Below are 26185 nucleotides of genomic sequence, written 5' to 3' on the forward strand. Positions count from 1 at the left end.
AGCCCCGCCCAGCCCCTCCAGACCCCCAGTTAGCCCCGCCCAGCCCCGCCAGGCCTCCAGCTCTACCTCCCCTGACCCTGGTCCCTTCCTCGTCCCAAGCCCCCATCCCGCCCAGCCTCTGTCCCCATTCCCACTTCAAACCCAGTGAAAGCAAGCCCCACTCCACACCCCATCCTAAACCAGTCCTGCCCTCAGCCTGCCAACCTGGCTCCCATTCCATTCCCGTCCCCGGCACCGATGACCCCAAATCGAGCCCCGCTCCAGCCTCATGCCCATGCCCAGCTGCCCTACGCGCCCCCTTCCCTTCCCCGAGCCCCGGTGGGCAGACGGGCCTCCCCCCCCCCCCCCCCCCCCCACCCCCCCGCCCGGTCCTCACCAGCCTCTCCCGCCCTCAGGATCCTCCACAAGCTCTGCAAGAGCCTGGGCCTCAACCTGACCAAGTTCACCCAGTACGACGAGAACACGTGGACGGAAGTGAACGGCGTGAAGCTGCGGAACTACGTGGTGGACAAGATGCCTGAGAAGCTGGGCTACAAACTGTGCCCCAAGGAGAAGGGCCACTCGCCGGAGGAGATCTACCAGATGGGCCTGAGCAGGGTAGGCCGGCCGGCCCGCTGCCCTGCTCCTCTCCGCGCTTGGCGGGCCACGCTCCACGCTGATGCCGTGCGCCCTCGTCCTCTTGGGACCACGGCCCAGCCTCCTCCCTGGGCTGGCCTTCCTTCTCTCCCTCCTCCTGGTCTCCCCATCGCTGGCTCTTCCATCTTTAGTTTCCCCGCAGACACTGCCCATCCCCAAAGCGCCATCAGCCTTTGGTCTCTGATCCCCGTCTCCCCCCACGCTGTCCTGGACAACCTCACCATTCCAGGCCTCTGGTGTGAACCTTTGATCTGCAGGCTGATGTCTTCCAGACCCTTCCCCTGAGACCCGACCTATGTCCATCTCCCCCTGGCCATTCCCCGGGACCCTCCAGCTCCCACTAAGCTCAGCGTCTCCCCCTAAACCCACTCATACTCCCAGGTTCCCCCATCTCACAGTGGCCCCATCACGCCCCAAGTCACGAGGCCGACCCCCAGATGCCATCCTCGATCCCTACCTCCCCCTCCCCCTGTCAGTCGTCAGCCACATCCTTCCTGCCCAACTCTCTTGAGTTGGGGACCTCTCTGTCCCCACAGCCTCGGCCCCAACTCATCCCCCATCCTCTCCTCAGCCTGTCCCTCCCCTGTGCACAGCCCCCCAGGGCTTCCCAGTGCCTCAGCCTCGGGTTCAAGCCCTGAGCAGTCTGGCATCTCCCACCCTGCTAGCCTCATCTTCTCTCCTCCAAGAAATTTTTGTTACGCCCCACAGCCTTCATGGTGGCCCCAACCCCCCGGCTCTGGACTCCTCGTACCTGCCAGGCTTGGTCATCTGCACCCACACCTACACCCATGTGCTTGCTGCCTGCCCTACCTGGAGGCCTTTTCCCTTTCCCACCCAGGGAACTCTGGCCATCCCTCAAGAACCAGCTCCCATGTCCCCTCCTCCAGAAGCCTTCCCTGATGTCCTCAGGGAGGAGCTGGCCTTGCATCCTCTGGGAGCTCCTAATTGCCCATTTCCCCTCAGGGACAAGGGTGGGCGCCAAGTCTGGGCCATTTCCTTGCCCTGGCACGCCCTGTTCCGGGAGCCTAGGGCAATGCGAGGTGAAAGGTGAGTGAGTGAGTGAACAGGCACATCCTTCGAGGGTTTCCTGGCCACAAGGGAGAAGCCAGGTGGACAAAGAAGAGGGCAGCGAGGCTTCCAGGAGGGGGCAAGACTTGAACAGAGCAGCGAAGGATGGCCACTCGTGTGCCAGGCCAAGATGAGGCAGGGGGAGCCAGCGTGGTGGTGGTGGGGTGGGCTGGGGGAGGAGAGGCGGCCACAAGGCTGGCCCAGGCACTTGGGCTTGAGACACCTGCCTCAGCGACCGCCTCAGGCTGTGCTGTAGGACCTGAGCTGCTGTAAGAGATGGTGACCAAGGGGCCAGCAGGGGCCTCAAACGCCAGGGTGAGGACTGGGACTCTGGCTCCCGGCGCTGGGGAGCCACGGAGGGCTTCGGGCAGGGAAGGGACCAGTGGACACACCGCCTCAGCAGTCAGGCCCCGTCAGCGCTGACAGGTGGCAGGGGGGACTCTGTCTCTGTGCCCACAATGATCGAGGTGGCAGATAACCCCTGAGCCCCAGGAGGACACAGCACTGGCTGAAACAGACAGGACCCCTGCCTGCACGGAGCGCACGGGCCAGCACAGCTATAAGCCAAATAACGCCCAGCCCGGATGCGTGCGACAGTGTCTGGGTGGCCGAACACCCAGATGAGGGCCATTAACGACTCGGGAAGACTTCCCAGGGTGGTGACAGCGGAGTCGCACCCAGCGGAGAGCGGGGCTGAGCGCACAGCATGGGCGGAGGCCTTGGGCCTGAAGAGGACTGGTCCCTGGGGCCCGTGGGCAGGAGGGGGAGGTGAACCCTGGTCTGGACTCCCCGCGCGGCGTCCGAGGTCCTGTCCCCTCAGCTCAGCGCCGCCTGCTTGTTCCACCGCAGGCCCGCAAAGATTTCGAGACACTGGGCTGCAAACAGGCAATGAAGAAGTTCGAACGGCACACGCTCCTGGTGAGAGGGGGGCCTCGCGGCGCTGCCTGAGAAGCAGGACAAGGAGGGTGCCCGTGGGCTTCGGCCGGGAGGGAGTCAGAGCGCAGGGACCCGGCCCCCAGGCCTGCCACCGCCTCCCGCCTGACCCGGGGCTGGACAGTCCGCCTCTCAGGCTTCAGCTTCCCTCAACTGTCACAAGAGGGGGGACCGGATCGTGAAGGACCGGGGACCATACCAAGCCCACGGTGGTGTCCCAGAACCGAGCGGCTCGGCCGGGCCGGGGGCCGGAGCGGGCAGGTGCAGCCTGCCTGGGCCCTGACCCGGGTGCGCCGTCCCCAGGAATACCTCCTCAGGGAGGGGAACCTGAGCCAGCCGGCCGCGCGGCTCCTGGGAGACGTGATGTGCGAGGACGGCTTCTTCTATCTCAGCTTCGCCGAGGCCCTGCGGGCCCACACCTGCCTCAGCGACCGGCTCTGGTGAGGGGCGGGCCGGCGGGGGGAGAGACGGGCGCCCGGGCGGCCGCACCCGCCCGTATCCCGGGGGCCCGGGAGGGACGGGTAGGAAGGGTCCCCGGAGGCGGCGTGGCCCCGGGCAGAGGCGGGCTCCCGCGTCCCGCAGTTCCCCGCTCCCCGGCCTGGGGGACGTCGGGGCCAGGCGGGGGCGGGGCGGCACTAGAGGTGAAAACCAGCCCCGGGCGGCTGGGGATGGGCGCTGGGGAGGGGGCCCTGGGGCGGGGCAGGGCCCGAGAGCCCGCGTCACCTCCCGCCCGCCCGCAGGTACAGCCGCATCGTGGGCGGCTGGGACCTGCTGCCGCGCGCGCTGCTGAGCTCGCTGTCGGGGCCGGTGCTGCTGCACGCGCCGGTGGTGGCGCTGAAGCAGGGGACGCAGGGGGTGCGCGTGCACATCGCCACCTCGCGCCGGGAGCGGAGCATGAAGGCCCTGGAGGCCGACCTGGTGCTGCTGACGGTGAGCGGGCCGGCGCTGCGGCGCATCAGCTTCTCGCCGCCGCTGTCGCGCAAGCGGCAGGAGGCGCTGCGCGCGCTGCACTACGTGGCGGCCACCAAGGTGTTCCTGAGCTTCCACCGGCCCTTCTGGAACGACGAGCACATCGAGGGCGGCCACTCCAACACCGACCGCCCGTCGCGCCAGATAGTGTACCCGCCGCCGGGCGAGGGCGCGCTGCTGCTGGCCTCGTACACGTGGTCGGACGCGGCGGCCACCTTCGCCGGCCTGAGCGTGGAGGACGCGCTGCGCCTGGCGCTGGACGACGTGGCGGCGCTGCACGGGCCCATCGCCTACCGGCTGTGGGACGGCAGCGGCATGGTCAAGCGCTGGGCGGAGGACCCGCACAGCCAGGGCGGCTTCGTGGTGGAGACACCCAAGCTCTGGCGAGCGGAGAACGACGACGGGCCGGACTACGACTGGGCGGTCCCCTACGGCCGCATCTACTTCGCCGGCGAGCACACGGCCTACCCGCACGGCTGGGTGGAGACGGCCGTCAAGTCGGCGCTGCGTGCCGCCGTGCTCATCAACAACCGTGTCAACCGCGGGAACGGGCAGACGCGCGCGATGCCCAGCCACCCCAAGTCCGAGTGCGACTTGGAAAAGGGGGAGGAGCCCCACCATCCGGACCTACGTATTTTGGACGCACCGTACGTGACCGACAAGAGGACCCAACATTAAAGTATTTTTGGAAAAAGCCGTGGTCCTGCCCTCTCCCTGGCTCTGTCGCTTCCCCCATGTGCATGGAGCAAAGCCACTAGCCCTCGCGGTGGAAGGGGCTGCGCCTTCCTGGAGTCCCAGAGGCTGTCCTCCTTCCTGGGCAGTGTGGGGCCGAGAAGAGGAGCGGGACGGACACTCTGCACCGCTCATAAATGGGAACCACGGGGCGCAGCCGGCTGTCACCACACAGAGGGGTCCTGACGCAAGTAACAGAAAGCCCGACCGACAGTGGGTTAAACACGAGTTTATTTTTCTCACGTAACGAGAAGTGGTAGGCTGGGTCCCCAGAGTGCGCGCAGCTTTGCAGGCCGTTCCATCTCGGTTAGGACCAGGATGTGTCCCCGCACAGCTGCCAGGTGGTGGCCATACCCCATCCTCATGCCTCCAAATGCCCCAAGCTCCGGCAGCTAAGGGAGTCCTGCCTCCACAAGCCCCTACCAGTCACCCCCAAGGGACCTCCTCTTCCGTCTCATCGGCCGGGCCAGGGTCATGTGGTGAGACGTCGGTTCCGCAGAGCGGCCAGGGGGACCATGAGCCACCACCCCCTCCCCATCTAGGTCCAAGCCAACGTGGCAGCCTCCTCCACCCACACGAGGCCAGCTGGACACGCGGAGTGTCAGCTTAAAGGAACCAGCTCATCAGGAGGGCGCAGGATGCCCCCTCCCCCCCACCCCCCAGCCTCCGGGAGAACCGGGACGTGGGGCGGGAGCTGGATAAAGTGCTTGTGCTGGGCAGGCCACCGCAGGCTGAGCTGGGTTAGGAGTTGGCGCCTTCCTCCTCCTCTTCTTCCTCCGGCAGGATCTCCAGGCTGCTGTCCGGTTGCGCTGCTGTGTCCGCGGGGGGAGGCGGGGCCGGTGGGGCCCGGGTGGGCGACAGCGGCAGTGGGGAGACAGAGGGCGAGGGGCTGCAGGGCTCTGCGGGCGGCACCAGACCCAGGACCTCCTGCACGTTGTGGGGCAGCTCCTGGAAGGTGGAGGGGTGGGGAGCGAAGTCAGAGGTTTGCTGGCCGGGGAGGCTGGCGGGAGGGGTCGGGACTCACCGGGCAGGCGGTCAGCTGCCGGTAGAGGGCCTCGGCCCGCGTCAGCACGTCCTCCACGCTCAGCTTCATGGTCAGCTCGTTGATGTGCTGCGGGAGGGGGTGGGTCAGGCTGCCCGCCGGCGAGCACTCAACCACCCCCGGGCGCCTACTCTGCCTGTGCTGGGGATGCACCGGAGGAAGACAGACCGGGCTGCCCCCTGGGGGTCGTGGTAGAGTTGGGGCATGGGGGTGCACGCCGGCTCAGGCTGCTTGACAGATGCAGGGCCCCGTGAAGGGGCAGGGCCCCGAGCTCCACCCCGCGGCCGGCGGCGGTAATGCACCGGGGGAGGGGCAGCCCCCCCCCCCCCCCCCCCCAGTGTGAGGGCACAGCCTGGAGTCAGGGCTAAGGCTGGGCTAGGAGAAAACAGACCCCACCTCACGCATGAGGCCGTGGTGCTCACAGCTTAGTTGTTTGGAGTACTTTCAACAATTCTAAGTACCTATTACTGCAAGGTACCGACCGTGGCGTGGCACACTGCCAGGCTCCGGGTTCACACCTAGACGTGTCCTGTCCACTGCAGGTGAGGATGGGCAGGGAGATGGCAGGGACCCGGGAGGGTGCCAGGGCCTCACCTTGAGGATTTCGTTGGAGCCGAAGCCGGAAAGCATGAGGGTGTCCCGCTCCATGTCCAGGATGGCGCAGGCCACCAGCAGGTGCAGATTGGGGCCGGGAAGCCCTGTCCACAGCACCTAGGGGTGCCGGGGGGAGGGGTTACGGCCCAGCCTCTGCCTGAGGTCCCCCCAGGTCTGCCCCCCCCCACCTCCCAGGATAGCTGGTGAATTTCTCCTCCCTCGCTGCCCTCCCAGCCGAACAGGCTGGCCCACCTCCCACAGCCGGAGGACATCCGGGAAGGGGAATTCTCTCTTGAACCAGATGAGCAGCCACCGGAAGCAGAAGCAGAGAGAGCCGGAGTCCTGGGAGTCTGGAGGGGCAGAGGGGTGGGAGGCGTGGAGCTCAGCAGAGAGCAAGCTCACAATCAACACCAATCTCACTTCAGTTCACAGTGACGCTCGAAGCAGCATCGGGGCCGTGAGAACCTCACCACCCGGGCAAGGAAGGAACTCCTGCCAGCGTGGGAAGGCTTCAGACCGAGACACGGATGCCCGCTGTCGACAGGAACGTCTCCCATCCCATCTGCCAGACGAGGTGGGCTAGTCCCACGGCTTCCACTCGCCCGTGGAAGGGATGCCCAAGCACCAGAACACTCGGGGGAAAAATGAAACCTAGTCAACACCCCGTGCTGGAGGCGGCGTGAGGAAGCTGGCACTCGTGTCTGCTGCTGGCAAAAGGGCAAGCTGGTGGAACTTTCCAGGAAAGCAGGGATGGGGTCAAACATTTCAAAAGCTACAAAAACATGTCCTGCCCTAGAAACAATTTCACTTCTTGAAATTTAAACTAAAGAAATTATCCAGACTGTACTCATCACCATGAAAAACTACAAATAAAATGTCCAGCGGGTCAGGTTAAACCTATTCTTGTACATCCTTTTTTCCTTTCTTTTTCTTTTCTTTTTTTCTTTTTTGGGAGGAAGATTGGCCCTGAGCTAACATCCACTGCCAAGCCTTCTCTTTTTGCTGAGGAAGACTGGCCCTGAGCTAACATCTCTTGCCAATCTTCCTCTATTTTGTGTGTGGGACGCCACCATAGCATGGCTTGATGAACGGTGCTAGGTCCGTGCCCAGGATCTGAACCCACGAACCCCACGCCATTAAAGTGGAGCACATGAACTTAACCACTATGCCACTGGGCCAGCCTGTCTGGTACATCCTTAAAATGGACAGAACACCATGCAGCCAGTAAGAGTGAAGGTTTAGAAAACTGTCAACAACACAGGAAGGCAGCTAATGCCCCAGGGCTCCGGAAGCGGCCCGTGCTTCCTTCCTAAGCCTCAGTTTCCCCTTCAGTGAAGTGGGCCAGCTCGCCCTCCCTCCCCCAGGGCGATCCTCAACTTCAGGAGAGAAACGCTCACAAATAAGTTACCTTACCGTCATCTGCACGCAAAAGAGCAATACCATGAATGGCAGCTTCCACTGTCTTTTCTTTATCTGAATTTCCAGCATTTTTCATGTTGAACAAGTAACGAATAAAAATTTTAAGGCCGGAATGCAGGAGTCCCGGCCCCAGGAGCACAGGAACCGGTTTCCAATCCCGGGCTCAAGCTGAGTGGAGACAGGAAGCGGAGCCGCCCACCCGCCGAGGGACATACCCAGGAAGTCACAGAGCGGCGGGTCCAGCACCCTCAGCAGCAGCAGGAGTTGGCCCAGTTGCCGCTTCATCGTCTCCTGACTCTCCTCGAAGTTCCCATGCTGTGGGTGGGGCGCCCAGTGAGGACGGACCGAGCCCTCGAGGGGGCCCATCTCCCTCCCCCCGCCCCGAGCCTCACCACGAGCTCCATGAAGCCGCAGAAGCACCAGAAGGCGTCCACCTCGTTCTGAATGACGTAGAGGATCGGGGAGAGGAGGTCACTCATGCCCTGGACGTAGCCTGGGGGGACACGGGGTCAGGGCGCAGCCGGGGCCCCCAGCGTCCCCCGAGGGGAGGGAAGGCCCGGCCCCAGCCCCTCGCCGACCGGCACCCACCGAGGTCGAAGTGGTACATGCAGTAGGTGAGGAGGATGTCGCTCAGCAGGCCCAGCCCGGGGTTCTGGGGACCCTCGTAGAATTTGTTGGTCCTATCGGTGCGGCTCACGTCTCTCTCTGTAGGGACGGGCGCAAAGGTGACAAAGCTGCGGGGCCACCAGCACAGCCCCCAGCCCTCTCGTCGGCAAATCCCAGGTGGGTGGGGGCTGCTCCAGAGACTGCCTCGAAGGCTCTCGAGTGAGGCACTGTGCTTCATGCTCCCAGCTCACCACATCCTCCCAGCCACCGACCGTTACTCCACCACCCACGGATGGGGAAACTGAGGCCCAGGGAGGTAAAAGTCCTTGCCCAGATCTCACAGTGAGCAGATGGCAGATCTGAACCCAAGGAGCCTGGCTCCCCGCACCCCTCCTCGTGGATGGCCCTGCTCTGCTCTTGGCGAGGCCAAGAGGCAAGGACTCCCCGGGCCCTCCCTGCCCACCCGTCTACCGCCTGTCTCCCGCCTGCCGCCCGGCCCCGCGCACCAATGAGGCTGCGGTATCCATGCAGCAGCGAGTTCCTGCGCTCCTGCTCGGGGCTCACGGATTTCCACTGCAGCTTCATGCGGAAATACTCGTCCCTGAGTGGTGGCGAGAGGCGAGATGTGAGGACACCCCACGGGGCGGCACCCAGGGAGCGCCTGGACACCCCACCGCCTCATCCCTCAGCCCAGGTCACCGCCTCGGAGCCCCCGGTCAATCTTCCCACTGCCCCCGCTTCCCCTTTCTGACATCGTACAACACGGAACGCCCTGGGGGCTTCTGTTGAAAGTCCGTCACCCCCAGGGACGGAGAGCACCGGGGGACGGGACCAGGACACACGGCAGGGGCACAACGTACACCAGGAGTGAGGCAAGGTGGGCCCCAGGGGTTTAGGAAGCCCGCCGCCAGGGGTCATGGAAACGGTATGGCGCCATGATGCAAACAGTGATGGAGACGGGCCTGGCCCGTGTGCCTCCGTGTCCCCTGTGCGTGGTCGGTGCCCCGCACACGGCAGGCTGGCAGCCGACGTTTGGGGAGCAAGCCCCTCTGTGCATCTGTGAGGTACTGGGCGCCACGCTGGCCACTGGGACACACTGTGGGTCAAAACCTCCAACGGACTTGGGAGGCGGGAGGCTGGGGCCTGGCAGGGCGGGGGCCGCACTCCTCACTCACGTTTTCTTGCGCACGTGGGCCTTGTGCTCCTCTGCCGAGCCCTCCCAGCTGAGGTACCCCAGGAGGAACTTCCAGGCCTCGCGCCTCAGGCCGGGGCTCAGACCCTGGGGGCAGAGCGGGGCGGGCAGCTCAGCGGGGCCTCCCCCACCCCTGCCCAGGCCTCCCCACCCACTCGGCACCTCACCCCTGAGAAGATGCGGGCTTTCAGCGCCGGGACCTGCTGCAGGCGGCCCTCGGGGCCCACGTGGCGGGACCACTCCTCCTCCGTGACCGGAGGTGCCCGCTCCACGGCCGGCCGCGGCCCCAGCTCCACCTGCGGGACACAAGGCAAGTGAGCCGGGGGCTGGGCCGGCCTGCTGGGCTCCTGTCTTGGGGGGACCCCACAGCACTCCCCAGCCTCCTCCCAGGCGCCGTCCACGGCAGCTCAGAGCCCCTCATAGCGCAACAGACGCTTAACGCTCAGGGTGGGAAGCGTCTCCATCGCTGGGTCAATGACAAAGTCACCTCCAAGTCGGGAAAGGCCTCCCAGAAATAACAGGTCCCAGGCACACAGGCTGTGAGCACTTTCCGCAAAGTCACTCAGCAACCCGAAGAGAAAGATGCCATTCCTATCCCCATTTTACTGAGGAGACTGAGACCCAGGGAGATGCAGCCACGTGCCCAAGGTGACACCCAGAAAACAGTGGGGTCCACCCTGATACTCACACAGGAAATGACCTCGAACCCAGGCTCGGGCTCGTCCTCGGGGGGCGGAGGAAGGTCGGGGGACGCCCCCTCCGGATGTGGCTGCAGGGCTCCCCGGAAGAAGTTGGTCACGCGGGAGAAGCCGCCGAAGGTGGTGGAGTAGGGGTCCTGGAGGAAGCGCTGGGGACAGGGCCGGGGGCGTCACAGCCCCGCCCACTGCGCTGCCCGCCCCGCCCCTCCACGCCCCACCCCCCGCCTCCGCTGGCCCTGGGACTCACAGACACCACGTTGGAGCTGTCCTGGTCAAAGAGCTGGAGCTGGTGGAAGGAGCTGGAGAGGGCCGAGGAGTCGTGCGGGAAGACGAGGTAGAGGCGGGAGTCCTGCGGGGAGCTGGGGAGCAGACCGCGGTGACACTCAGGTGGGGCCTGCGTCCTGCGCGGTCCAGGCCGCCCCACCTGGGTTCCCGCCCCCTTCAGTGGCAGCGTCCCACCCCTTAGGAATCCCTCCCCTTGGGCCTGTGACCAGAGCTGGACCCCAGCCGGGCACACGACCCAGGGCTGGCCTGGCCAGCGAGGGGCCATGGGATGCTGCTGGGATCTCTCCATCCAGTGGGGCTGCCGGGGGCCCAGAGAGTGCCACCAACTCGGGAAAAGAGCGGTTCTTTCCACCACCCCAGGGCTCGGGTCCTGGCCGAAACCAAAGTCCCCTTGGCCTTGGCAGTTAGCCTGTCCTGCTTTACATCCGTCTCAGTTGTGTCTCTCATGGCCCTGGGGCCAGGCTGCGGACATGGAGGGACAGAGCGGGCGCTGGCAGAAGGCTCACCTGGCCAACAGCAGGTAGCGGCTGAGGACCCGGAGCAGCGCTCGGGTGCCCCCGCGGTGGAAGTGCAGGGCGGGCAGCGAGCCTCCGGCCTGGGTCACCAGGACCAGGTAGGCCCAGCTGAGGCCCGGCTTGGACCGGCGGATGGACTTGAGCTCCCCCAGACTCACGGAGAAGGCCCAGGAGCCCCGGGGGGAGCTGGGCTCCGCACCTGCGGGGAGGGCGCAGTGTCAGGAGCTGGGGAAGAGCCCGAGGGGGCACCGTCAGCTCTGTGAGCCCACCCCCACCTTGAGCCAGCCCCAGGCCCCCTCTGGGAGCTCTAGGTCACCTCCCGTTTCCTTGGAAACACAACCGAATCTATCAATCAGGCAGGGAGCCGGGGGGACATGTGCCTGCTCCAGAATTGCCCCCGGCTGCCCTCACCAGAGGCCCCTCACCTGTCCCCTGCCTCCTGCCCGCCTCCCCTTCCACCCTCCCTGCACTGCAGAAACCACACTCGAGCCACAGCTAAAGTCTGTGGTTTGCGACACACGCCCCGTCCGCTGGCCTGGCCTGGGCTGTTCTCAGTCGGGACAGAAAACTCCAAGTGTCCCTCGGAGCCAGGCTCCTGTCCCTGGAGGCTTCCCCAGCCCCTAATGGGTGCCTCCCCTGGTGCCCCCAGCACCTGGTGTGACTCCAGGGTGGCCCAATCACCCTGCACCTGGTGCCCGCACGGCCTGGAAAGCTTCAGTGGCAGGACTCATGGGGGAGAATGCCCACAGCCAATCAGGAAGCCCAGCGGGACGGGGGAGGCTGCACACCCCGGAGACGTCCTGGGCCAGGGATGGGCCTGCATCCCATCTGCTCTCCGGCGACAGGAAGGCCAGTGCCGGGTGGCCATCTTGACTGTGGGCCGCAGAGCCCGTGCAGCCGTGACCCTGAGGGTGAGACCTGTCTCCCTCCACCCGCCCCTGGGGCACCGCTCAGCCCACCTCTCGTGGGCTCTGAGCGGCGGGCCCGGGGTCGCACGGTGCTGATGACGGCCCAGTCGGGTTCATAGCCGGGGTCAAAGGTCGGTTCCTCCTCCGAGGTGCAGGAATCACTCCCGCTGGCGTCCTTGGGGGAAGAAAGGAAAAGAGTGAGGGGGCTGTGGCTTCAGAGTTTCTAGATCTGAGCTGCGAGGCCACCCTGGAAGGTAGCCCCATTGAACAAAGAGGGAAACTGAGGCACAAAGAGAGCACAGCACTTGCTTCGGGTCACCCTGCACAGCCAGGGACTGGGACCGGGCCAGGACTCAAAGCCAAGTCTCATGGTGGCTCTAACCAAAACACCCCACGTCAGGAGCAGGGAGTTAAGCAGGAGCCACGGTGCTCTGCAGCCAGACTGCCCGAGGTCATGGTGCTTAAAGGAAGTGGTCGGGAGTCACCAGCGCAGGTCGAATCTGAACCCACTTCACATAGCCTGGGCCGGCTAGAATAAGGACAGGGAATGACAAGTGTGGGTGGGGACGCAGAGAAACCGGGACCATTCATAACAGTTATGAACGGGACGGTTCATAACAGGCAAGACGCAGAGAGAGCCCAGCTGGCCGCCAAGTTGACAGAAAAAAAAGAAACGTGGTCTAGCCACATAATGGAATATTACTGAGCAAAGAAAAGGAATGAAGCATTGAGAGATGGTACAACGCAGACGGACTTTACAGCACCCTAAGTCAGGAAGCCTGTCACAGGAAACCACGCATTAGAGGATTCCACTTATACAAAACGTCCAGGATAAACAAATCTAGAGAGACGGACAATGGATCGGTGGTCGCCAGGAGCTGGGGGAGGGGGCTGGGGAGCGAGCGACTGCTAATGGGTACAGGCTTCCTTTGGGATGATGAAACGTTCTGGAAATTAGACAGTGGTGATGGTTGCAAAACCTTGTGAATACTAGAAACCATTAGGCTACATACACTAGGGAAATTTTAAATTTTACCATAAAATTGAGTTTTACGGTCAGTGAATTCTATCTCAATAAAAAAAAAAGTAGCCGCCTCCCAGGTCGGTATGAAAATCACCAGGTGCCCAGCTCGGGGCTGGCGGTGGCTGCCGGGTCCTGAGCTCAGCGGCCTGCTGGGCAGATTCAGGGGAACCGGGCAGAGGGTCAGAGTGCAGTAAAGGCCACAGTGCTGGCCACGGGCCATGCGGGAGGACAGGGAGGGGACAAAGTGTGTGAGGACTGTGGCAACGGGGAGTCCATTCCCAGGCTGGTGTCCCCTCCCCTATGGCAAAGGCCAGAAAGCTGAAAACTACATTTCCCAGACTCTCTTGCAGCCAGAGTTCCTGACACAGGATAGAGTCTACCAATCAGATGCACTCAGATCCGGAAAGTGGGAACCAGGTAAGGGCCACTTCCTGCCCTTTGGCCGTGTTAGGCTGACGAGCAAGGAGACATCTCTATCTTCATCTTCTCGCACACAGAGAGGAAACTGGGGCTGTCAGGGGGCCAGCCCAGTCTTCCAGCACCTGGTCACTAGCTTTGTGGGGGCCGAGCAGCGGCTTTGGTGTGTTCTTGAACTGGACAGCTCCAATGACGGTCCCATTTCCCCACCACCCCTGTTTCGACAATGGTGGCAGCTCCCCTGGCAAGTCAGCTCTGCAGCGTCAGGCCTGTTCCTCCAGCCCTTGTACAACTTCTCTAAGCCTCCGCTTCTTTGTGTTTAATCTCTTATGGCTGAAAGCAACTGGCATGATCTGTGACTCCCGCAATGAAGCCAGAAGGCCCAGGCTGTGGGGCTACCCAACAGCCATTTCTGCTGCTACTTCCAAGATGAGAGGCCCTCCCACCGCAGATGTGGAGCTCTCCCAATATCTGCTCACCCAGCCTCCCCTGCAGCTCTGAGTGGCCTAGGGACCCCACCCTGGCCACTGGGAGCTGACAGGACATCTGTGGGGCACTCAAGGAAGGGAGATTTCTGATCAAAAGGCAGCTGCAGGAGAGAACACTATTCGGGCTAGCCTTTGGGTGCTGTTGGGGGACGACATGGTGTCTGGAGCTGTGGCAGCCAACTAGGGCCATGAGGGGACAGCCAAGGAGAGAGCCAGGGACACCTGTCCACACAGCTGCCGAACCAGCCCTAGCAAAGCCACCTCTGCCTTTGTGTTTGGTGACATGAAGGATTCAACCATTTCATCAATGTTTACACAGTGTAATGATAGTTAATAGTGCTGTTTATCAGATACTTGCAGCTCTCTGTTTCTTGGGCACATGGCAAGATCACAGCTCACAGAATCCAACTGGTTGGGTGGAGCCGTGCAATTAGTTCTGGCCAAGGGACGTATCACTTCCAAGATGGACTGTTTAACTGTGAGGACAAGACCTCTAGAGCTCTCTTTCCCTCTGCCACAACGAATGGCAACTTTTAAGATGGTGGCTGCTCTAGAGGCATGCTTCCTTGAGTAATCGTGATGAGCAGAGCTCCCTGGCCAAGCTGCAACACACATATAGAGCAGGCAAAAACAATCCAAAAGGCTGGAGCTCCAGCAGCCCTTCTGGGCCAAAAGGCAGCCTTGAGGATGGATGCCACATGCTGAGGATGGCAGAGCAAAGATGGAAGGAAACTGGGTTGTTGATGACCTGTGAACCTGTACTGCTGACTTCCGGGTTTTTTAATAGAAGAGAAATGAGCTTCTATCTTGCTTAGGCCACTGTTATTCCTATTTCTATTACGCATGGCCAAATGCAACTCCTAACTGCTATAGATGGCTTCCGGGAAATCTCTTGCTTTCCCTGATGAGAAAGACATATGTGATTGTCACCCTGCTTGCCCCCTTCTTCCTGCCATAAAAGGCAGATGCAATGGCTGGAGGTGAAACAGTCACTCAAAGGCCACTGGGACAAGAGAGGCAGGGTCCCAGTGACCCAGGCCCTGATGTCATCAACCAAGGCAGGCAGTCCCACACCTCTTGGAGTCTCGTGAGATAAGAGAAACTGCTGGGTAAGCCCCAGTGGCCTACTGGTTAAGTTTGGTGCACTCCACTTTGGCAGCCTGGGTTTGGTTCCCGGGCACGGACCTACACTGCTCATCTGTTGGCAGCCATGCTGTGGTAGTGGCTCATGCACAAAAATAAGAAGACTGGCAACAGATGTTGGCTCAGGGCAAATCTTCCTCAGCAAAGAAAAAAAAAGAAAGAAAGAAAGTAAGAAAGAAAAAAAGAAACAAGCTGTTTGCCTAACCCGTCAGCCGGGTATTGTGTTCCTTGGAGCTGAATATATCCTGAATGCATATGTGCCCTTTCCGCTGAAGCTCGTCTCAGTGGGTTTCTGTTATTTGAAAACCAGAGTGTCAAGGAGAACAGCAGTATTCTCAAGAAAGGCACTCAGGTTGCCTGCGAAGTTAGTGAAAACTCAGGATCTTGACTGCTTCTTCGGAATCTCCACTTGTGCCCCGCCCCCCCAGATCATCTGACCCCACAGCCCCAGCTGAGGCTCCTTCTTCTCTCCCTGATCCCTCACACCGGCCTCCTCCCTGACCTCCCAGCCTCCAATCTCCGTCCACTCCATCCTTTGGTCCACCTCTCACATGACCCCCAGAGGGGCAGTCCACACCCACATCCTTCTCCTCCCACATTTCCCAAGGGCCCCAGGACAGGGTCGGAGCTGCTCAGCCCAGCACTTCAGGCCCAGCCACCTTCCCAGCAAACCCCTGTTCAGAGCACACCACTTCCCCCCGTGCCTGGCAACACACTTACCCATGCCACCCCTGAAACACCCTCCCATCCCCATATCTCTCGAGTCCTAGCCCAAACGTGTGCTCCCCAGGGAAGAGGCGGGGCTCTGGAAGCAGAGCGTCTGGGTTCCAACCCAAGTTCCAACACCTCCTAACTTTTTTGGGCTTCCTCTCATTGTGCCTCACTTTCTCAAAAAGGGAATGGGGATGAGGGCTTAGGCAGGGTCTGGGTTGGACTCATCTCTGGGTCCCAGCAGAGGAGGCCTCAGGAGGCATCTGGTAACAAGATCCTGTACAGGGGGAGGAAGGGTCTTGGCACAGGGGGGTGAGCAGCCTCAGTTAGGTCCTGTTCCCCCTCCGGACATGATGGCAGGACTGGCCCAGAGAAGATGCCACACCCCTTCAAGTTCTTACGGGCTGACAGCCCGTGGATGCAACCTGGTGGGGCTCTCCCAAGAAGCAAAGGGGTGAGAGGGCAGCAGTCCCCAGAGCCACGGATCTTGGGGTGTCTGCTTGCTTTCTATGAAGGGGCATCTTCAGCCCCATTAAACAGAGAGGAGGGGGCTAGAAAGGCACGAGCTCCCAGCCAGGATCACACACACCCCTAGGGGAGGTCTGGGATTGTTCAGGTCCTTCAACTGCCTTCCACTGCCTGGATCCAGAAAAACGCAAGAGGTGAGGGGGGAGGCCAGGGAAGCCTACCTTCTTGGAGAATCACACACACCCCTAGGAGAGGTCTGGGATTGTTCAGGTCCTTCAACTGCCTTCTACTGCCTGGATCCAGAAAAATGCAAGAGGTGAGGGGGGAGGCCAGGGAAGCCTACCTTCTTGGAGAAGAAGATCTGGGTGGAATCTCCAGCCTCCTCTACAGGAGCCCAGTGCAGGAGAACATCGTTGTCCTGAAGGAAGGAGGGAGGGGTTAGAGGAGCTCCCCTCCAAACTCCTTCCCCGTTCTGGCCCCCCCCCCTTACGAAGCGCCCCCCCCCCCCCCCCCCCGCCTCTAGTCCGCACACCCAGCCTTCCTGAGGTCGCATCGCTGACTTCCAGGCCCCACGCTCCTATAGAGGTCGCCTCCATCCCGCTCCGGGCCTGCCCGAGCTCTGCTCCCTGCCGGCCCACCTTCTCCACGACACGGATGACGCCCGCGATGAGCGAGTCCGGGTCTTGGTGCTTCTTGGCACTGGTGTGCAGGTACACGCCGCCCTTCTCAAACACCACCTGGAGGCGGGAGCCGGTGAGGGGCGGGGCCCGGGGCCAATGGGAGCGGGCGCGGGGAGGAGCTACCATAAGGGGGCGGGGCCCGGGGAGGAGCTACCCCAGGGGGCGTGGCTCTGGAGGGAGCCAATGGGAGCTGGCCCGGGGGAGGAGCTATCCCCAAGGGGCGGGGCCCAGAGGACGCTTACCGAAGGGATGGGGCCCCTAGTGGTGAAGCCTCTACGACAGCCATGCGTTGGGGGCTAGGTGGTGGAGAGGGGGCAGAGGGGGAGAAGGAGGGAGGGGGAGAAGGGGGCAGTAAATTCCGAAGGGGGCAGGGCCCAGAAGAGCATCACAGCAGCCCCGAGGGCGGGGCTAAAAGATAGGGTCTCCCTAGGGCAGCGGAGGGGAGGCTGACAGCGCGTTTATAGGGGAATGGTGTGTTTGCTAAGGAGCTGCCGGCCTCCCAGGACCCCGGCACGGCCAGAGGGAGAAGCTGGCCACCGGAGTGGGGCGCTGCGCATCGACAGAAGCGAAAGAACCCGTCCACACTGCTTACCCTGTAACCGGCTCCCTCCATAGCTGCGGCCCGGGCCCCACTGCCCCGGCCCCCTCCTTTTCCGGGTCAACATGCGGTCACATCCGGATGGGAGACTCCCCTCAAGCCGTGACAGTGGTCGCGCCCTTGCCTGTTCTGGGACGGGAGTGGGTGTAACCATCTTTCAGAATCGGGTGGTTGAACTTGAAGCACAAGGGTTGAAGTCACATGGCACAGACGCCAAGGGTGGAGCGGGCCGGCAAGAGTGCGCAAGCGCAGTGCTGTGGCCGTCACCACGAAGTAAACAAGGAGTCCAAGAGCTCCACCCCCTCGCTCATGCTCCCTCGGAAACGCCTACTTTTTCTCCATATTGTGTACTGGCATCGAAGCCAAAGAGATGCCATTTTGCTCAAGGGCACGGCTAAGGCCGGTCCGCTGCGGCCATGTTAATGCGGGGCAGTCCCATCTCTGTGCGGGGCGCTCCAGGGCGGGGTGGGGGAGGGTCCTGGAAAAGAGAAACGGATAAAAGAAAAGGTGAGAGGAGCTGTACTTCACAAGAGGCGCTGAGGGACTCGGGTTAACGGGATGAAGCCGTCAGTATCCCCGAGAACGAAGCCGTCCCAGACGAATTCCTGAGTCACCCTGGGGAGCAAGCGGCCTGCGCCGCCATGTTGAAACTGGGCAACCCGAAGCAGGAAAGGCTGCCATGTTGGATCTTTGCCAGCCTTGGTGCTGAAGGGGGATAGGCTGGAGAGACGGGGAGCCCATATACTTTATGGGCAAATGATGCCCGCTGGCTGCCATGTCATCAACGGGCAATGCTTTCCTCCCCTTCTGTGGGAGAGGTTGATGACGGGTGAGGGACCTCAGGTCTCTTCGCTTAGTTTACGGTGGTCCGAAGTGGGCGAGTGTGGACGGCCATATTTCTTAGGGGCAAATCCTGATGGTCTAGGCTTGTTTCCGAACAAGCTGAAGCCTTTCTTTCAACCATCTTTCTTATGGGCGCCCTGCTGTCACCTTTGCCCCGCGGTGGCCCCGGGAAGCCCCGCGGCCGCCATCTTGGTCTCGGGCGGCTCGGATCAGGGAGGCGGGGCGAGGCGGTGGGGAGGGGCCAGCCGCGCGGAAGTGACGCGAGGTCCCGCCATGTCTTTTGCGGGCGGCGACGGCGCCGGGCCGGCCATGCTGGCTCCGGGCACGTGAGTGGAGGCGGCGTTGTGAAGCGCGGTGTGGGGAGGATTTGGCCGTCCCGAGGAGAGGGGCGCTGGGAGGGCGAGCGGCTCCTGGGAGGGGAATGGCCTGCGTAGATCAGAGGGCAGAGATCGCCCGGCGACGCTACGCGGAGCGCTGGAAAGGGGTCTCCCGTGGGCATCGTCGTGTCTGACCCGAGGCAAATCCTCGACAGCCTTGTCCTCCAGCCTCCAGACCCACTGGGGTCCTCCCCTTGGCCGTGGACCATGTCCGCAGGGTCGGGGGTTGCTCGGGGGGCCTCGGGGTGCCCCTCACCCGTCCAAAGGCGGGACTTCCGGTCCTGGGCCCCACCTGGGCGGGATTTCCTGTTTTCATCCTGGAGAAGTGGGTCCTCCCTGGACCCCTGGCCGAGGTGGGGAGGTCTCTGAGCGGGGGAGAAAGACCCCAGACAGTCACCCCGGCTCCGGCCCCGGGGCGCATCCTCGCGTTCCTCCCACCTGCGAGTAGGGGGGCAGTTCCAGTTTGACAGGTGATGGGAGGGGGGCTTCACCAGCATCCCTCACTCAGTGGGGCGCTCACCCTCTTTCCTCGCCTCTTCCTGGGCTCAGTTTCCTCCCCTCCCCTCCTCACTGCATCCTGAGAGGCCAGTCTCCTTACCCCTCATCCCCCTCCCGCGGGGACAGGTCTCACCTCCTCCTTTCCCTCATCTTAAGTTCCTGCATTGAGTGGGGGGCTCCATCTCTCAGTTCCTTGGAGGATGCAGGACTTCCTCCAGGAGCTGAAGGCGCGGGAGGACTCCCCAGGTCTTGGCTCTCTCCGGGTGGGTAACCAACTCCAGAGAGCCCCCAGGCCTTGCCAGAGAGGCCTGCCTGATGCCCTCCTCCTTTTGGCCCCTGCCTCCTCTTTGAGGTGGGGGACCCTCCCGTTTCACGCTTTTCAGCCCTGTGGCTCCTCTAAGATCAGGACAGAGAGGATTTCAAGCCTAGCGTCCCAAGGAAGTGAGAGCGCCAGGCCTGGCTCTGCTGGGCTGTGCGACCTCAGACCAGTCGTTTCCCCGCCCTGAGCCTCAGTTTCCTCTTTCATGAGCTGGGGGTGAGCCCAGGAGTGGCTGTGAGACCCTGAGCACCCCCCAGTTCTGTGGGGTTTGGAGTCGGGCAGTTAGCAGATTCAGCCCCACTGGTGCCCTTTCTGGCTGTGTGCCTTATAGCCAGTGCCCTGAGCTCTCTGGGCCTCGCTTTCCCCATCTGGACTAGGAGATTATAAATCTTTCCTCCTAAAGGAGAGGGGATGGCAGTCGGGATTCAGAACAGGCTCTGCATCCAGATCCAGGTGGGGCGATAGCTGCTCCCTCACCAGGTTGGTGAGATGGGGCGATGAGGATGTTGAAGACACACTCGGGGCCCTGCCTGGCTTGAGGGAGGTGTGGGATGAACCTGCCTCGGGGTCTGTCAGGAGCGGTGCTGCTGTCTGTGGCTCTGTGCCCCGTGAGCCTCTGTTGTCTCGCTTGTGAGGGAGCAGCCCCCACCTTAGGGGGCCAGAAGGAGGGGAGGTGACAGGTGCAGAGTCCCTGCACCGAGTAGGTGTTCAGCCAACACTGGCTTCTGGGATCATGAGTTGCAGAGGGCCCACACATTGAAATCAAACTACGACGACCCTGGCGGGCTGGGTCACGACTCTGCTTGGATCCCTTGAGTGATGGGGTGCCTACTGCCTCCCCAAGGAGGGTCCTCAGCCGCCCAGCAGCCCTGGCTCAACCACTCTGTTTTACAAGGGAGAGAAAGTGAGGTACAGAGAGGGCCAGTGAATGGTCCAAGGTCACACAGCGCGTTTGAAGACAGTCAGGGCCTGAAGTCAGCTCCCTTGCCCCTTGCTCATCTCACATCCTAAGGAGATGCCTCCAGCATTGTCTGCTTAGGGCTGACCTATCCTAGGGACACAGATCCCTGACCTCGGGCTGCCCACAGTCTGACGGAGGAGGCAGATGGAGGTACAGCTGTCACAAGCTCAGTGACATGAGCTGTAATGGAGGTAGCCCAGGGCATTGCGGGTCTTGGGAAGGCACCTGGCCCATCCTGGGTGATCCAGGGAGACGTCTGGAGGAGCTGCAGGCCCAGGGTCTCGTAGGAAGCCCAAAAGCTTCGCAGCTGGAGCTCAGGCGCAGAGGGCAGCTCGAATGGCATGTTCTGCTCTGGCTGCTCTCCGAGGCCGGCCACGTGCTGGGCTGGGGCAGTGGCTCGGAGACAATCGACAGGCCGCCCTTGGAGGCTCCCACACCAGCTGGGGAGAAGGACGTGGTCCAGACAGCATTCCCCCAGAGGGACATGTGCTAGAATGGGGGTTGCTCAGACTTTGTGGGAGTCCCGGGCTGGGGGGCTGCTTACACACTAGCCTGAGCAAGAGAGTGACAGGTAAATGGAGAACAAGTGGTCCGGGTGTAGGGTGTAGGGGGACCACCCTCACCCAAGGCCTCAGGCCTCAGAAGTGGAGAAGGCCGTGAGGCTGGGGCAGGGCCAGACCACGCAGGCCCTTTACTGCCAGGCCAAGGGGCTGTGACCTTGTTCTGGGGGTGCTGGGGAGAGGCAGGGTCATGGCCGGGTGTGGAGGGCCCCCTAAGGGGCCAGGCCGGTGGGGGGGGGGGGGGGGGGGGGGGGGGGAGGGGGTGGTCCGGGGCAGCAGCATGCAAGAGAATTGTCGGACAAGCCACACATCTAAATTCAGATTTCCTATAAGCCACATTAAAAAAGTACAAGGAGAACAGATGAAGTGCACTTCCCTATACATTTTATTTGGCCGGTGTAGCTCAGATGTCATTTCCACACGGAAACGCCATCAGATTGCTAATGAGCTATTCCACATCCTCCTTTTTCTGCGCCGAGTCTTCAAAACCCCGTGTGGATTTCACACTCCCGGAACCTCTCGTTTTGGACCGGCCACATCTCAAGTGCTCCTCAGTCGCATGTGGCTGGTGGCTCCCCTCTTGGACAGGGCAGAGCCAAGAGGAGAGACCGGGGCTGTGTGGACGAGGCAGGGCGGGAGCGATGGGGCTCGGGGTTGAGGACGGCACCCCAAGGTCTGGGTGCGGAGGAGGCCCCGGGGGAGTCTCGGGTTTGGGGGAAGATGCTGAGCGCAGCCGGGACAGGTGGACACGGGGCTGGGTGGGGTGGCGCGGTCCGCCAAACCTCAGCCCCCCGTGTCCTGCTCTGCCCCACAGGGCGCGGATGGCATCGGGGCGCCCCGAGGAGCTGTGGGAGGCCGTGGTGGGGGCTGCCGAGCGCTTCCGGGCCCGGACGGGCACGGAGCTGGTGCTGCTTACGGCTGCGCCGCCCCCGCCACCCCGGCCGGGCCCCTGCGCCTATGCAGCCCACGGCCGTGGGGCCCTCGCCGAGGCTGCCCGCCGCTGCCTCCACGACATCGCCCTGGCCCACAGGGCTGCCACCGCCGCCCGGCCCCCGGTGCCCCCACCAGCGCCACAGCCGCCCAGCCCCACCCGGAGCCCACCCCGGCCTGCCCTGGCCAGGGAGGAGGACGAGGAGGACGAGGACGAGCCCACGGAGACCGAGACCTCTGGGGAGCGGCTGGGCGTCAGTGATAATGGAGGTGAGAGGTGCGGTGGGAAGGGGCTGGGGAGGCCCAAGGCTTGGCAAGTGGCCTTTGTGATAGGTTTTCCTGGAGGGTGGGACTTCCTCGTCCCTGAGTCCTGCTCTGTGGAAGCTGCCGTCTCAAAGAGCCTGGGGGCCAGGTTGGCTGGCCTGTGACCCGCTGTGTGACCTTGAGCAAGTCACTTCCCCTCTCTGAGCCTTGGTTTCCTGACGCTGTGTCCTGGGGTCAGCTCTGTGCTGGGAGGTGCTGGGCACAGACCCAAAGCCAGCTCGGGCCCTTTTCTCTAGGGACACCCAGTCTGCCAAGGAATTGGAGTCCTGACAGGGGGCAGTGTCCTGTGGAAGCCGTGGGGTGGGAAGGGGCCTCCTCAGCTGGGAGCATGAGCAGGGCAGGAGTTGTTCCCAGATCTGGGGTGCCTAATGCCTGTGAGGACCAAGATAGGAGTTAAAGAGGAGTCAGGGATGCAAGCAACAGCCGAGGCGGCCATGGGAGGGAGCACCTGGCTGTTTGGGGGGAATCTGGAGGTTGGCTGCTTCCTAGAGACTGGACTGTAGCATTAGGGCTTTGAAGAGTGTGTAGGAGTTTGAAGAGTGTGTAGGAGTTTACAATGGCTGGTTTCCTCACTGTTGCTGGAGTAAACCCGAATTGGGTTCAGGGCACAGACTGTGGAGCCCCGCGGGCTGGGTTCAAATACTGGTAAGGCTGCTATTGGCTGTGGGACCTGGGGCGAGGGACTTCACCTCTGGGTGCACATTTGCCAAACAAAGATCGTAATTGCCTCCTTTCTCTCAGCCTGTATTTTAAGTCACTTCATCCTAAACCGGTCTTACAGATTTCATGTCAGTCCAGCCAGTCGCTTTTACCTGAGGGTGTAAGAGAGAGACAGAAACTGGATTTGGTTCTGTCGGTGACCAGGGGGAGGGTGTTGGAGGCAGACGGAATGATAATTCTGGAAGCCCTAAGGCTCGCAAGGGCCTGGCCAAATCAGGGAGTGGGCAGGCGATGGTAATGCTGGAGTCCAGGGCACGGGAGTGTGGCGGGGACCCAACTGGCCGGGGCCTCTCACGCCATCCACAGGGCTCTTTGTGATGGACGAGGATGCCACGCTCCAGGACCTGCCCCCCTTCTGCGAGTCGGACCCCGAGAGCACAGATGGTGAGTGTCCCCACTCCCGGGGGAGCTGGGACGAAGGCAGGGACAGAGGCTGAAGTCCACCCTCTCTCCCAGACGGCAGCCTGAGCGAGGAGACCCCCGCCGGACCCCCCGCCTACTCAGTGCCCCCGGCCTCAGCCCTGCCCACCCAGCAGTATGCCAAGTCCCTGCCCGTGTCCGTGCCCGTCTGGGCCTTCAAGGAGAAGAGGACGGAAGCGCGATCGTCAGACGAGGAGAACGGGCAGGTGCGGGCACATGGGAGGAGGAGAGGGGGGGTGGCGGGAAGAGCTCAGAGCTGCCTCCTCCAGGAAGCCCTCGGGCCTAGCTGCCCGGCTTCACGGGGTTGTTCTTCCCCTCCCCCTCTCGAGGCAGGTCCTGTGGCCAGAGCCCTGCATTTTTAACTGTTGCAGCCTTATCACGTGTCCCAGTGCCTTGTGGGGAAAACCTCCTCTCGTTTCCAGAAACAGCTCCGTTTATAGAATCCGGGCAAGGCACAAGTACTTTGGTGTCCCCTCCAGAGGAGGACCCTGAGGCTCAGAGGGGTCGGAGCACCTTCCATCCCCACCCCACACATTCCTGGCCCCTCCTGGAAGTTGTCCCCCGCCTTGTCCTCTGTTCCTCCCACACGACTCTACATGAGGAGTCCTGGGCTGGCGTGGGTGGGTCCTCCTTGCCCGTCACTGAAGCTCCCTGAGGCAGAGGGGAAACCGAGGCACTGAGAGTTCATGTCACTTCCCTGGGACCTCTGCCTAACTGTTAGGGGCAGAATGGAAACGGGGACCCAGCTTCCTTTCAGAAAGGAGTTGCAGCCTGCGAGGGAGGAGGCCGTGGGTCCCCGGGTCCCCCCTCCTAGGATGCCTCCGTGTTGTCGTTTACACGCTGGCAGGTCCAGCGGCTGCTGCTGTGTTGTTTGCTGCTGGTGCACTCGCCGCTGATCTGTGAACCGGGGCACCGCCTGAGTGCTGGGCTCCGGTCCAGCCTCTGCCGCTGGCCTCTCCCATTCTGCTGGGGGCCAGGCCGGCTCGGGGTGACCGGGCCTATAAGGGAGGTGGCACTAGGTGCTAGGACTGCAGGAAAATGCCAGGACCCCTCCCCAGTGGAGGCCGACACGGAGGGGGATCCTTTCTGTACAGCGCTGGTGAGATGACAGTCGCCTTTCTTGAGCCATCACCGTGCTGTCTCAGACCCCGTTCTCAGCCCCGTTTTTCGGAGGGGGGACGGAAGCCTAGGGAAGTGAAATCCCTGTTGACAGCTAGTCGGTGGCAGAGGTCTGATGGGAACGTGACTGAATCCCAGTCCCATATCCTGGGATGCCAGGCCCTCTGGGTGCACCCAGCCGTGATGGTTGAGAAGGAACTGGAGCGACGGGGGCCAGGCCGCTGTGCCTGCTCATAGGTCCAGGCCAAGAAGGGGAGGAGAAGGGCAGGAGGGCTTCCTGGAGGAGGAGGTGTCCGAGTCGAGAAGAACGCTACGTGGAGCAGGACAGGGTGAAGGGGGCCTTGGGCATCGCAGGGGCCCAGGGCGCAGCCGCTGCTGACCCCGTCCCGTGCCCGCAGCCCTCCTCGCCCGACCTGGACCGCATCGCGGCGAGCATGCGCGCGCTGGTGCTGCGAGAGGCCGAGGACACCCAGGTTTTCGGGGACCTGCCGCGGCCGCGGCTCAACACCAGCGACTTCCAGAAGCTCAAGCGGAAATACTAAGGCCCCGGGAGCGCGCCGCCCGGCCGGCGTCGCCCCGCCCACACTACACCCCCGCCCCGCCCCCGGGGCCCGCCAATCCGAGCCCGAGCCGGGACCGGCCCCCGGCGGCCCCACCGCCCTCCGGCCCCGCCCTCCTGCGCCGAGTCGGCTCCCTGATTGGGTGTGATCGCCGCTCGCCCCGCCCGGCGACAGGCTTTCTCCTAAGGGGTTGGCTCGCTCCCCGGTCGGGGCGGGGCTAGTTCTAAGCCCTGAGCGGGTCTCCGTCGTTTTCTGCCTAGCAACAAGGGCTTTGCTCCCCCGGCATTGGCTCCTTCCCTGGAAGAGCACAGCCAGGCCCCAGGATTGGCTGGTGGCCCTCCACTTCAGCCTAGGGAATAGGCAGTTCTTTCATTTGATTGGCCCGAGCCCAGAGGGTTTGGCCAATCGCCAGAGAGTCACCGTCCGCGCTTCCCTAGTCCCACTGGCTGATTGGCTCCAGCCTCTTGGGGGCGTGGCCGACCCTCCCCCTGCGCCCAGGATTAACCTGTGGCCTTAAATTTACGTTCTTTACACTACTGGGGCTAGGGCCGTTTTGGCCCAAGTCCTGACAACTTGTCCCTGAGGGGGCCACCTCAGGGATGGCCCAGCCCTGTCCCTGCGTCTGACACCGTCTCATTGGTCCCATCCCACAACAGCCTGCCAATCGAAGCCCGTCCTTGCGTCCAGGACGGTACCAGCTCCCGCCCCTCTCCCCCCACCCCCACAGGTGCCTTAAAGGGCCCTCGTCCACCCAAGGTGGGGGGCAGGGGGCCTCACTCTCCGGCCCTGGTGTGGGGGAGAGAGTGGGGGGTGGGCATCGGAAGTTGGGAGGGGCGCTCTGAGATTAAAGAGTTTTACCTCTGGCAAATGAGTATGAGGTGTGTTGTGGGTGTTCATTCAACAAACATTTTGTGAAACCAAGGGATTAGCATCGCCTTGATTTTCAGTGCGAAGCTGGGAGTTGGAATTATTGTCCCCAAATCACAGACAAGAAAACGGAGATTCACGGGACAGGAGGGACAGTGCCAGCCCTGTGTGACCGTGGAGCCCCAGTCTTGGCGGGGGGTTGGGGGGGCAGAGTTGTAATCGGAGTTGGTCTTTAAGGAATCCGTCTCCTGAGAGCACGTGAACCCAAGCAAAGCCGGGAGCCTGCGATTGAGGCCGCGAGTTTCCCCGCTAATATAAGGGTGGAGGTCAGAGAACGGCGACCTGGCCCGAAGTTAGGGCTGGGTCAGCCCAAAGGTAAACGATGGACAAGATTAAACAGGGCAAACTAGCGCCCTGACAAATAGAAACGGCAGGCAATAGGATATATTGGAGTATATGAAGAAGCCATTGGGTGTAAACCTAATTCTGCCTGACTTTGTTTTTCCAAAAGGGCCTGACGTGGCCGTTGAGCACGCATTGTATTTCTGCTTTCAGCATTTC

At 62.5% G+C, this 26185-nt stretch overlaps 3 protein-coding genes across 3 annotated transcripts in view; 2 read left to right on the top strand and 1 right to left on the bottom strand.

Annotated features, from left to right (window-relative positions):
• The window catches only part of IL4I1 (interleukin 4 induced 1), a 37144-nt gene extending 32860 nt beyond the window's left edge, over window positions 1-4284 (top strand). The window contains exons 5-8 of the mRNA XM_046682143.1: window positions 396-597; window positions 2554-2622; window positions 2941-3077; window positions 3378-4284. Of these exons, the coding sequence (XP_046538099.1) occupies window positions 396-597; window positions 2554-2622; window positions 2941-3077; window positions 3378-4284 (1315 nt within the window). The remainder of the gene's footprint in view (window positions 1-395; window positions 598-2553; window positions 2623-2940; window positions 3078-3377) is intronic.
• A 267-nt stretch (window positions 4285-4551) lies between these two features.
• Window positions 4552-17268, bottom strand: TBC1D17 (TBC1 domain family member 17). Its single transcript, XM_046682455.1, has 17 exons — window positions 17121-17268; window positions 16487-16585; window positions 16192-16266; window positions 11649-11772; window positions 10681-10888; window positions 10137-10248; window positions 9880-10038; window positions 9359-9487; window positions 9175-9278; window positions 8506-8600; window positions 7982-8098; window positions 7786-7886; window positions 7609-7708; window positions 6227-6324; window positions 5975-6091; window positions 5363-5449; window positions 4552-5286 (listed from the first exon to the last, which is right to left on the bottom strand). Exons 1-17 carry the CDS (start codon window positions 17139-17141, stop codon window positions 5080-5082), a joined length of 1953 nt encoding a protein of 650 aa, XP_046538411.1. The 5' UTR covers window positions 17142-17268; the 3' UTR covers window positions 4552-5079.
• A 914-nt stretch (window positions 17269-18182) lies between these two features.
• On the top strand, window positions 18183-25629 carry AKT1S1 (AKT1 substrate 1). Its single transcript, XM_046682457.1, has 5 exons — window positions 18183-18295; window positions 21499-21884; window positions 22965-23042; window positions 23115-23284; window positions 24596-25629. Exons 1-5 carry the CDS (start codon window positions 18243-18245, stop codon window positions 24737-24739), a joined length of 831 nt encoding a protein of 276 aa, XP_046538413.1. The 5' UTR covers window positions 18183-18242; the 3' UTR covers window positions 24740-25629.
• Window positions 25630-26185: the final 556 nt, after the last annotated feature.

This window comes from Equus quagga, chromosome 13, assembly GCF_021613505.1.
Source record: "Equus quagga isolate Etosha38 chromosome 13, UCLA_HA_Equagga_1.0, whole genome shotgun sequence".
Taxonomy (NCBI): Eukaryota; Metazoa; Chordata; class Mammalia; order Perissodactyla; family Equidae; genus Equus; species Equus quagga.